The sequence below is a fragment of the Gigantopelta aegis genome, chromosome 7 (genome assembly GCF_016097555.1).
Source record: "Gigantopelta aegis isolate Gae_Host chromosome 7, Gae_host_genome, whole genome shotgun sequence".
Lineage (NCBI taxonomy): Eukaryota > Metazoa > Mollusca > Gastropoda > Neomphalida > Peltospiridae > Gigantopelta > Gigantopelta aegis.
Window position 1 is genome coordinate 15,034,469 of NC_054705.1, and position 12,507 is coordinate 15,046,975.

General features: G+C 41.2%; 1 protein-coding gene across 1 annotated transcript in view; it reads right to left on the minus strand.

The window, feature by feature from the left end:
* LOC121376910 (cullin-associated NEDD8-dissociated protein 1-like) overlaps window positions 1-12,507 on the minus strand; it is a 57,326-nt gene that overhangs the window by 34,051 nt on the left and 10,768 nt on the right. The window contains 8 exon segments of the mRNA XM_041504695.1: window positions 3,256-3,367; window positions 4,197-4,354; window positions 5,393-5,496; window positions 7,737-7,880; window positions 7,882-7,900; window positions 10,254-10,380; window positions 11,218-11,316; window positions 11,750-11,816. Coding sequence (XP_041360629.1) covers window positions 3,256-3,367; window positions 4,197-4,354; window positions 5,393-5,496; window positions 7,737-7,880; window positions 7,882-7,900; window positions 10,254-10,380; window positions 11,218-11,316; window positions 11,750-11,816 — 830 coding nt within the window.

Sequence of the window (12,507 nt, forward strand, 5' to 3'; positions counted from 1 at the left end):
GGCTAAAATAACAGAGAGAATTAAAGGAAAGGAATGTTTGTGGACCGCACGGATTATCTCCGGAAGGTGGCACTGCAGCACAGCTAGTGGGCTGAAATAACAGAGAATTAAAGGAAAGGAATGTTTGTGGACCGCGTGGATTATTTCCGCCAGGTGGCACTGCAGCACAGCTAGTGGGCTGAAATAACACAGAATTAAAGGAAAAGAATGTTTGTGGACCGCACGGATTATCTCAGGCAGGTGGCACTGCAGCACAGCTAGTGGGCTGAAATAACAAAGAATTAAAGGAAAGGAATGTTTGTGGACTGCGCGGATTATCTCCAGCAGATGGCACTGCAGCACCTCTAGTGGCCTGAAACACAGAGAATTAAAGGAAAGGAATGTTTGTGGACTGCGCAGATATCTCCGGCAGGTGGCACTGCAGCACAGCTAGTGGGCTGAAACAACAGAGAGAATTAAAGGAAAGGAATGTTTGTGGACCGCGCGGATTATCTCCGGCAGGTGGCACTGCAGCACAGCTAGTGGGCCGAAATAACAGAGAATTAAAGGAAAGGAATGTTTGTGGACTGCGCCGATTATCTCCGGCAGGTGGCACTGCAGCACAGCTAGTGGGCTGAAACAACAGAGAGAATTAAAGGAAAGGAATGTTTGTGGACTGCGCTGATTATCTCAGGCAGGTGGCACTGCAGCACAGCTAGTGGGCTAAAATAACACAGAGAATTAAAGGAAAGGAATGTTTGTGGACCGCGCGGATTATCTCCGGCAGGTGGCACTGCAGCACAGCTAGTGGGCTGAAACAACAGAGAGAATTAAAGGAAAGGAATGTTTGTGGACTGCGCTGATTATCTCAGGCAGGTGGCACTGCAGCACCGCTAGTGGGCTGAAATAACAGAGAATTAAAGGAAAGGAATGTTTGTGGACCGCGCGGATTATCTCCGGCAGGTGGCACTGCAACACAGCTAGTGGGCTAAAATAACACAGAGAATTAAAGAAAAGGAATGTTTGTGGACTGTGCGGCTTATCTCTGGCAGGTGGCACTGCAGCACAGCTAGTGGGCTGAAATAACACAGAATTAAAGGAAAGTAATGTTTGTGGACCGCACAGATTATCTCCGGCAGGTGGCACTGCAGCACAGCTAGTGGGCTGAAATAACAGAGAATTAAAGGAAAGGAATGTGTGTGGCCGCACGGATTATCTCCGGCAGGTGGCACTGCAGCACAGCTAGTGGGCTGAAATAACAGAGAGAATTAAAGGAAAGGAATGTTTGTGGACCGCACGGATTATCTCCGGCAGGTGGCACTGTAGCACAGCTAGTCGGCTGAAATAACAGAGAATTAAAGGAAAGGAATGTTTGTGGACCGCGCGGATTATCTCCGGCAGGTGGCACTGCAACACCGCTAGTGGGCTAAAATAACAGAGAGAATTAAAGGAAAGGAATGTTTGTGGACTGCACGGATTATCTCCGGAAGGTGGCACTGCAGCACAGCTAGTGGGCTGAAATAACAGAGAATTAAAGGAAAGGAATGTTTGTGGACCGCGTGGATTATTTCCGCCAGGTGGCACTGCAACACAGCTAGTGGGCTGAAATAACACAGAATTAAAGGAAAAGAATGTTTGTGGACCGCACGGATTATCTCAGGCAGGTGGCACTGCAGCACAGCTAGTGGGCTGAAATAACAAAGAATTAAAGGAAAAGAATGTTTGTGGACCGCACGGATTATCTCAGGCAGGTGGCACTGCAGCACAGCTAGTGGGCTGAAATAACAAAGAATTAAAGGAAAGGAATGTTTGTGGACTGCGCGGATTATCTCCAGCAGATGGCACTGCAGCACCTCTAGTGGCCTGAAACACAGAGAATTAAAGGAAAGGAATGTTTGTGGACTGCGCGGATATCTCCGGCAGGTGGCACTGCAGCACAGCTAGTGGGCCGAAATAACAGAGAATTAAAGGAAAGGAATGTTTGTGGACTGTGCCGATTATCTCCGGCAGGTGGCACTGCAGCACAGCTAGTGGGCTGAAACAACAGAGAGAATTAAAGGAAAGGAATGTTTGTGGACTGCGCTGATTATCTCAGGCAGGTGGCACTGCAGCACCGCTAGTGGGCTGAAATAACAGAGAATTAAAGGAAAGGAATGTTTGTGGACCGCGCGGATTATCTCCGGCAGGTGGCACTGCAACAGAGCTAGTGGGCTAAAATAACACAGAGAATTAAAGGAAAGGAATGTTTGTGGACCGCGCGGATTATCTCCGGCAGGTGGCACTGCAGCACAGCTAGTGGGCTGAAACAACAGAGAGAATTAAAGGAAAGGAATGTTTGTGGACTGCGCTGATTATCTCAGGCAGGTGGCACTGCAGCACCGCTAGTGGGCTGAAATAACAGAGAATTAAAGGAAAGGAATGTTTGTGGACCGCGCGGATTATCTCCGGCAGGTGGCACTGCAACACAGCTAGTGGGCTAAAATAACACAGAATTAAAGAAAAGGAATGTTTGTGGACTGTGCGGCTTATCTCTGGCAGGTGGCACTGCAGCACAGCTAGTGGGCTGAAATAACACAGAATTAAAGGAAAGGAATGTTTGTGGACCGCGCGGCTTATCTCTGGCAGGTGGCACTGCAGCACAGCTAGTGGGCTGAAATAACACAGAGAATTAAAGGAAAGGAATGTTTGTGGACCATGCAGATTATCTCCGGCAGGTGACACTGCAGCACCGATAGTAGGCAGAAAGAAAACAACACAGTATAAGATAAGTTTAAGAAGAAAAAAAGTGTTTTTATTTAGGGAGACATTTTTAATTATGATCATACGGCATGAGACATATGGTTACGGAAAACTGGCTGGAACGAGAAAACCCCCCAAGTTGTCCACTTAAGGGGACTGATCCAAGATCAATCATGTATACCACTGTGCTACGTCCCACTCCCTTAGTGACACTGGAGTACCATTAGTGGACTCAAAACGACACCACTGGAGCACATTGTTTAATTAATCATTGGCTATTGGATGTCAAACATTTGGTAATTCTAACACCTAGTCATCAGATGAAAGCCGCCACATGTGCACTTTTATGTGTGCACTTTTCCACAGACAGGAAAGCACAAACTATTGTCTTTGACCACTTGTGGTGCACTGGTTGGAATAAGAAAAAACCCAGTCAGTTGAATGGATCCACCGAGGTGGTTCGATCCTGTGATGTAAGCACCTCAGCCGAGCACTCAACCGACTGAGCTAAATCCCACCCGGGAACTTTGATGTTACCTCTCTTCGTCCTCCATTGTTTCAGCCCCGGCGGCGACGATCGTGGGTCGAGTCTGTCGTAGCAGTGTGATGTACGCGTGGAATATATCCGCCTTCACGTTCTCTTCCCGCTCTGATAATAATTACAAGAAATGTATTTGTTTAAATTTAAGTTTTAAAAACAAAACACATAAAAAACCAGCATGGAAACATGTCAAATTATAAAACTACATTAAATTTTGCTCTCATATTCTGTAAAGTGTTATAAAAAAAACCCACACAGACTCATTTAATATATTTAATACTGGTACAAATTGACATTCAACATTTTATAGTGATTATGTACACTACGTTTGAAAAAAAAAATTCTCAAGAGAAAATATTTTTACTTTCTAACTGCTCAACATTTAGGCTGCGAAGCTGCTACATCAGAGGAAGATCATTCTCTTAACAATCTACGTAATATCCACTTAAGAACAGCCGTTTAGTATACTGATGAAGGCAGCTGGGTGCTACCAAACCACTGGGTAGAAATTAAAACTAAAACAATGAAATATTATTTTAACTGAAGCAGTATCACTGCAGGGCTCACCCTGTCCATTGCCAAATAAACTACACATCTGAAAGATAACGAAAATGCGTTCCAGCATGAGCCCTGTAAATATAACTAGTACATGTTGCAATCAATGTCGAGGGCTGAGAGAGAGAGAGAGAGAGAGAGAGAGAGAGAGAGAGAGAGAGAGAGAGAGAGAGAGAGAGAGAGAGAGAGAGAGAGAGAGAGAGACAGACAGAGAGACAGACAGAAGGAGAGAGACAGGAGAGAGACAGACAGAGAGGGAGAGAGACTGACAGAGAGGGAGAGAGACTGACAGAAAGAGAGAGAGAGAGAGAGCGAGAGAGAGAGAGAGAGAGAGAAGATAGAGAAAATAGATAGATAGATAATTAGTTAGAAATTGTCAAACCTTTGAACCTGGCAATGAGTGCTGGTGAGATGATCTTGTAGAAATCGGCCAGCATGTCGTGTCGTGTGGCCATGATTGCGTCCAGACACTTGGCGGCGGCGCGACGCACCTTCCAGCTCATGTCATCGTCGTCGCTGTACTCCTCCTCCTCTGAACCTCTGCAAGGCAAATTTATGTGTATGTGAAGGATTTTCACTGGCAACATTACTTTATCTTAGACATGCATTTTCCCATGAACAAAACAGTACACACCAATGCTCATCCTTTTTTCGTTTCAACTTTTTTTCCTGCTTATATCCAATTAAAGTTCAAGCACGCTGTCCTGGACACATACCTCAGCTATATGTGCAGGACAGGGGGTTAGTTGTTGATTGTTAGTAGTTAGTGAGAGAGAAGAGGGTATAGTACCTTACATCTACCCATTAAGCCGTTAAAACTCACTCTGGGTGGGAGCCGATACCGGAGCTATTGGATGTCAAACATTTGGTAGTTCTAACAGTGTCGTTCGGAAAAACCCATAATATTTTATCATTATAGTACGGTATAGGGACTGAGCTAAATCCCCCGTCACCTGCCTCCCACTGAATAACAGCATGGATACATTTACAGGCAATTTTCCATAGACAAGAATGCAAATACCATGGCCTTTGATGGGATGGGATAAAAAAAACAAAAACATATAGGCTGTTTGATCCTATGAACCATTACACCTCAGACAGGGCCTTTTACCATTAAGCTACATCCTGCCCGTAGCTGATAAGAATGACAACATCTATAAAACACTGCCTGCAGGTGCAATGAATGTCCTGGACAGGCATGTGCTACAACAGCTTGCTCTGAATGCGCAGGTAAAGCCCTATGACTTGACCTGACCTGCAATGAATGCTCCCACGACGACAACAAATTAAAACACTGCCTGCAGGTGCAATGAATGTCCTGGACAGGCATGTGCTACAACAGCTTGCTCTGAATGCGCACGTAAAGCCCTATGACTTGACCTGACCTGCAATGAATGCTCCCACGACGACAACAAATTAAAACACTGCCTGCAGGTGCAATGAATGTCCTGGACAGGCATGTGCTACAACAGCTTGCTCTGAATGCGCACGTAAATCCCTATGACTTGACCTGACCTGCAATGAATCCTCCCACGACGACAACAAATTAAAACTTCAGAAATATTAACGCTGCCTTACTCTTCTTCTTCCTCTTCGATCTCGGTATCCATGGCGCTTTCGTCGTCGTCATCGTAGTTGTAATTTGGGTCATGACAGATGTACTCCAGACAGATCTCTATTATCTAAACACCAAAAAAAGAAAAGAATGAAAGGAATGCTTTATTTAGCAATTTACCGTTATATGGCACCAGACATATGGTTATGGTCCCACCTGTTACCCGTAATGGCTGAGCCCTCCTTTCCCAGACACCACAGATGACGTGTGCTAAAAAATGGGATTCTCTCCAATGTTCCAAATCATATATTCGAACAATTGAAAATAAACATACTGAAACTTCAATTATATGAATGGTTTCTTATGTGGTTCAATATATGTAATCAAACTGCAGTTACTACAGATAAGTTGTATGTACCGTAACGGTGCAAAACGGTGACTTTTTATTTAACCCATGGTATATTGTATATATACTGAACAACTTGAAATTCAATTTGCACGTGCATGCATGGTTCGACATGTCCCGTGTAGTATTCAGTCAATTTGTTTTACTTGTCTTACTGACACTGTTGTCAAGAACGAAAATGCTTCCAAATTAGCATTTTTAGTATGCCAAGAATACCCAATAATTTACGCGAACGGGCGATTGGCATGCTTGATGCTGGCATGTCGACAGAAGACGTTGCAAGGCATGTTGGGAGTTCTAGTCGAGCGATACGAAATCTTCGCGTAAGATTTCGAACGACAGGAAGCACCAACGACTTGCCACGTCGTGGACGTCCACATGTTAAAACGCGTGGTCAAGACCGCTATATCATGAACACGCATCTGCGCAATCGATTCCAAACTGCCACTGCTACTGCTGCTAACACACCTGGGCTTCATAATAACCAAATCAGTGGGAAAATTGTTCGTAATGGTCTGCACAAGTCCTTACGTCGGATGCGTTTTAACGCAATGTCATCGTCTAAATCATCTTAATTGGGTATGTGTACACACTCGTTGGATACGGCGACGCTGGAATACCATTCTTTTTTCGGATGAATCCAGATTTTCTTTACAACGTGGTGATGGCAGGGTGCGTGTCTACCGTAGGAGAAATGAACGCTATGCTGACTGTTGTGTTCTTGAACGAGATCGTTTCGGGGGTGGGGGTTGTGTCATGGTCTGGGCAGCCATTGCCCATGGTTATCGTTCACCACTAGTCGTCATTGATGGCAATTTAAATGCTCAACGTTACCGCAATGACATTCTCACTCATCACATCATTCCTCTGTTCCATAACAATGCCAACATCTCGATTTTGCAGCATGTAATGCCACCTCTCATACAGCTAGAGACACTGTAAATTTTCTTAGGACAAATAACATTGATTTCATTGATGACTGGCCCCCTAAAAGTCCTGATCTCAACCCCATCGAGCATGTCTGGGATAGTCTGAACAGACGATTGAGGCGTCGTCCCAACCCACCCGCTAACGTCATGGAACTTCGTCGTGCGCTCATTCAGGAATGGAACAATATTCCACAGGCAGAAATCAACACTTTAGTCAATTCTATGCGCCTGCGATGCACTGCAGTGGTCAATTCAAGAGGTGGTCATACTCGTTATTAAGTGGGTGGTTTTTTTTTTAACCCCTACCACACTTGGTCAAAATGTCTCCCAGTTTCTGTTAACCTATGGCCATGATTTTTGCACCAAACGATGCATCATGGAACACTCTTTAAACGCATATATAACAATTATTCCCCCGGTTTGTTTTCATCAAGTTATATTCAAGCAAAGTTAGCGGAAGTTTTTTATTTTGTTCAGTATATATATATATATATATATATATATATATATATATATATATATATATATATATATATATATATATATATATGTATATGTAAGTACTGTACTTAATTGTACTTTACTCAAATCTGACTAAATTAGGTATAACCCACCTATGGATGGACAACAACTGGTGTCCATGCAGGCACAGACCAACCTTACTGCACAAATATTTTTGTATACAAAACCATAACCATCATTTACAACATTCATCTAAGTTACACCTTTCACTATCAACAGACTGCTAATGTAGCATGTCGTAAATAATTATTTTCATGCTTATATCCAATTAAGAATCATTGAGTCCACATCGAAAATGTATCTCTGACATGAATGTAAAACCTCTTTTGGACATTGTGGGAGAAATTGTAAAAAAAAACCAAATTGATATTAAGAGGATCATAGATAAAAAAGATGAATGAAAGTGTGAGGCAGTTTTGATGGGATTTTGAACCACAAGTCATCAACTTGATTGTCTAGCAGCTTATCTACTAGACCACGGAGCTCACTTTTTGAAGAAAAAACCCGTACCTCTGGCATGAAGGGCAAGACCTCTTTAGGACATCTCTTGACGAAGGACTCGAACGCCTGCAGACAGTACTCTCTCAGTTCGTCATCCTCCTCCTTGCAGAACCGCACGATCAGCGGAACAATCTTATCCATGTGTTCTCCGAAACCGGTGACCCGCTTGTCGACTGAAACATACAGCGTGATTTGTTTAACGATACCACTAAAGCTCATTGATTTATTAATCATTGGCGATTGGATATCAAACATTTGGTAATTCTTAAATGTACTGTTCAGAGGACACTTGATACAGTTTTTTATTAGCAGGAAAGGATCTGTACAGCGTGTTTTGTTTAACGACACCACTAGAGCCCATTGATTTATTAATCATTGGCGATTGGATATCAAACATTTGGTAATTCTTAAATGTACTCTTCAGAGGACACTTGATAAATATTTTTTATTAGCAGGATTGAATCTGTTACATGCACTTACATGGGACAACTGAAACATACCCCAATCTCTTTGTTTATTACATTCAATTATCATCTGACTTCTTTGTCGACTGAAATGATGTAACCAATTACCTTCATTACTACATTCACTAAACCTATGACCTGCATATTGACTAAAACACAACACATACTCTTTACTACTCTATTTAATGAATATGTAATTAATTTAAAAAAATTATTTTGCACCACTGTTTTCAGCAGGATTTGAGACATCATCATAGACATTTGTAGAGTTGCTCTCCTACTGTAAATTTATAAATTAATTGGTCATTCAGAAAGCATTAAAAAACAGAAAGAAAGAAAAAAAATCTACCCCCACCCAAAACCCCCCCCAACAAAAAAACCCACCAGGAAAAAAAAGTGCCTTCATGGCCTCCCAAAAAAGATGCAGGGCTAGCCATATCCTAAAATTTTCAATTGCCCGCTGGGCAAGTAACTCTCAAATTTCACTTGCCCACAAAAAAATGTAACTGGTCCCAAAATGTAAGCAGTTTAAATCAAAATTTAAACTGTATTTGTCAAACAATTTCAGATCACACAAAACACTTGTAAGCCCTGTATTACTAAATAAGTTTGTTTCACTTATTTTAGAATCATCATCGAAAATATGCTACTTTTTTCATTCTTTTTTGTGTGTATGTGTGTGTGTGTGTGTGTGATAACGGACGAGTGTACCAAAGAGATCTTTTGTTTTTAAATATTAAAAAAAAATTCATGATGCATCTTACTTGTAGAATTCTGAATACAGGACATTGTATTTCAGGTTTTCCTTATAAACTCCGGTGTTTGTAGTGCAGGGCGCACATTAGCAAATTTAAAATGGCGGGGCAAATTATTTATGTTGTTGGAAGATTTATTTTGTTAATAATGATGAAAGTACTTCAGTCGGGATTTAGCGAGTACGGTAAGTTATACATTTTCTGTTTGTGTATCCATTTGTTGCACTATTTCAGTTGAGAAACAGTTGAAACATGGTGCCACAAGTTTTTGAATACCAGCTATATATACATGTAGGGTATGTAACAATATTCGGACGTAGAAAGAACCACACTTTCGGACTATGACATTTGGCACTCTCGACGGGGGTCCGACATACAGACTCAGTCGCAGACTGCTTAGATCCCTTTACAAATTTTCCTGCACGTACATACTCACTGTTCTTTAACATTCAGTCAATTAAATGTTAATTACATGTACATTTATACATCAATTTAATTGGGAAACAAATGCGAAAATTTGCAATTGGACAACCTAATTTAGTAATATGAAACACTGCTACGTTAGTGAAAAAAAAAGACCGTGTTGTGGGAATTCCCTGACCTATTTTCACATCACACGTGTTGCACGAGCTCACATAGATAAAGCAAAAACTAACTTTACAAAGAGTATACTTATCCATTTTAGTAATGTGCTGGATCGTAATGTTTTAAACAGCTTTTTCGCGATCCTTCAATGTTTTTGGCAATTTACTTCACGGACACTAAATACCATGATTTACGAATAAAGACCTAATTTCTTAAACGCCCCCAAAAAGCAGGGGCGCCTATTCAAAGACGTGTGCCTACTTCCTGTCAAATACAGTACTCGATATATTAATTATGAGAAACAAAAGTTCGGTTTCGTGATTTTATCGACACGGTACTAAAAACGTACTGAGATTTTTTTTTTACTTGCACAACCAATTAGTCCATGAATGGCCTCACGGTCTTGGCCAAGCTTTGAAATGTTGGACGGAATTACAAAAATGGCAAGTGTAGGCTACAAAAGGGATAAAGAGGCAGTTTGTGTTCAGAAATTTTGGTAGCCCGGAGGACGACTGAATTGTAATATTTACTCGTCTGGGGCGAGTGGACGGTTACTTTTGGCCATCCCTGAAGATGCATGGAAATATGGTAATTAACTAAAAAAACTGAAACACAACAGTATTTCAAAGGATTCATTCACAACATAGAAACATTTTACATAAGCCTTTTGAGACCATAGATAAGCCTGAATAGACGGTAGTAAACCCAGTAAGACTACGAACCTGATGGCTCCAATACACTGGATGTACGTCCGCGTGGTCGACGTCGATGAATGCTTGGCCAGCTCGTTCAGCAGAAACTCAATAAGTTCAAGAAACAACAGGTTGTTACAACTCATCACCAGATGGCCTGTTAATAAATAAAACTCATTTAACCAGTGAGTTAAACTCAGTACAAGGATGGCCTGTTAATAAATAAAACTCATTTAACCAGTGAGTTAAACTCAGTACAAGGATGGCCTGTTAATAAATAAAACTCATTTAACCAGTGTGCTAAACTCAGTACAAAGATGGCCTGTTAATATACTCAACAAATATACAGGCCAGTAGATTTTTTCTTATTAAGAAAAACCAGTATGCAGGATTTCTGCGTGCATCACTTGTCAAAATGTAAGTTTAGAAATCAACTTTGATCAAAGACTTGCTCACATAATATAACACTAGCAATACTGAATAGCTTACTCAGTGATGCTAACCCTAGTTGGAGTGTCATAGGAATCCAGACCTTCAAAAATAGGAATCCCCCCCCCCCCCCCCCCCCCCAAAATAGGAATATTATCAGTGATGGCTCAGGAGCGCGGGTTTTTTGACATTTTGGTAAAATCAAATTTAGGGCCGTACCCAATCGGCAAACATCGGGGCTGTTCGGAAGACCAATTGCTAGACTGGTTTATTCTATATCGCTACGCTTGCTATGCTCGCTATTCGGAATCCATCCGGTGTTAACAACATTTGTGCTTTCCAAAATATGATACGACACCAAATATGCAAAATTACGTTTTCTTTCTAAAAATCGGAATTTCAAACAAGACAATCGTAATGGCGTAATCTATGCTTTAAATTCGTAATGATTCTGCAAAATTCGTAATGGTTGGCATCTCTGCTTACTGTGGCAACTAAACTGAAAATATATTTACTAACAACTAATGTCATTAAATATTGGGAGATGTGTAATATGTTGTGTTACCTATTGCAATAATTGCCCTCTTTCTGACAGCAAGCCTCGTACTTGAAAGCTGTGGTAGTAGAGCCTGTAGAATTGAACTGTGAAAACTAATCAGCAAACCTGAAAAATACAATGTATCGTAATTATTAGTCATAGACTTCTATTTTAAAAATTAATCTAGATAAGAATTCCAAGGAAAGTAATGTCCTGCCTACCATAAACTGCTTTGGTGTAAAAAGAAAATAATATATAAATTTTAAAATATGTTTTTGGTGTTACATGTGTGTGTGTGTGTGAGAGAGAGATAGAGGGAGAGAGAGAGAGAGAAAGAGAGGGGGGGGGAGGGGGGGGAGAGGAGAAATAGGGAGAGAGAAATGGGCGGGAGAGAGACAGTGTTAGAAGAAATGGGGGGGGAGAGAGAGAGAGAGAGAGAGAGAGAGAGAGAGAGAGAGAGAGAGAGAGAGAGAGAGAGAGAGAGAGAGAGAGAGAGAGAGACAAATGGTGAGGGATGCAGATTTTAAAATTTTTTATAAGAAAGAAAAATAAAACTCACCACCAAACCTGCTGAGCAAGTCACCGAGAATGTCCAAAGCTTCTAATTGTACTGATACATCTTCTTGCTGAAAGGACAAAACAGCTACTGTAAACAGCATGTGACACTGAGACTGCTAAAACATGATAATTTTGTACTGAATCATAATGTCCAGACGCACATTAAAATACTGATCAGTCACAAATATTACATCTAGGAAAGAAAGTTTTGACTACATCAGACATCTAACAAATTGCTCAGGGCTCAAAACGGCCTGTGACCAATGTCCAGTTTTGGCGCCTTAAATATTAAACAAATAATGGCATTAATTGCACAAATAATATTATGTGGGCAATCTTCTTTTGGGCTATAACATATGAGCCACTATTAATCTTTGTATTCCACATTAAAATCATGCTCGCGGTTCTCTTACCTTAATTTGCCAACATGCATTATTATTTTTTGGGCCATCATATTTTCTGCTGTGTTTCGAGCCCTGATTGCTATTTCAATATTTGGTTTAGCATGAACGCAAGCTATTCTTACTATATAGCAACAAATGGGTCTTTCATATATGCATTTTCTCAGATACATGGTTCATGCACTTTACCAACTGCTGTCATTTCAAAAAAGAAACAGGGGCCTAATTCACTAAACTTTCGCAACTTTGCGATCTCGCAGTGCAATGATAAAAGACTTGCAAAGAAGATCTTTGTTGTCTAGCAGAGCCTAAGAGACCGTTGTGAATTACAGCCCAGGTTTCTTACACCTGGAAATAT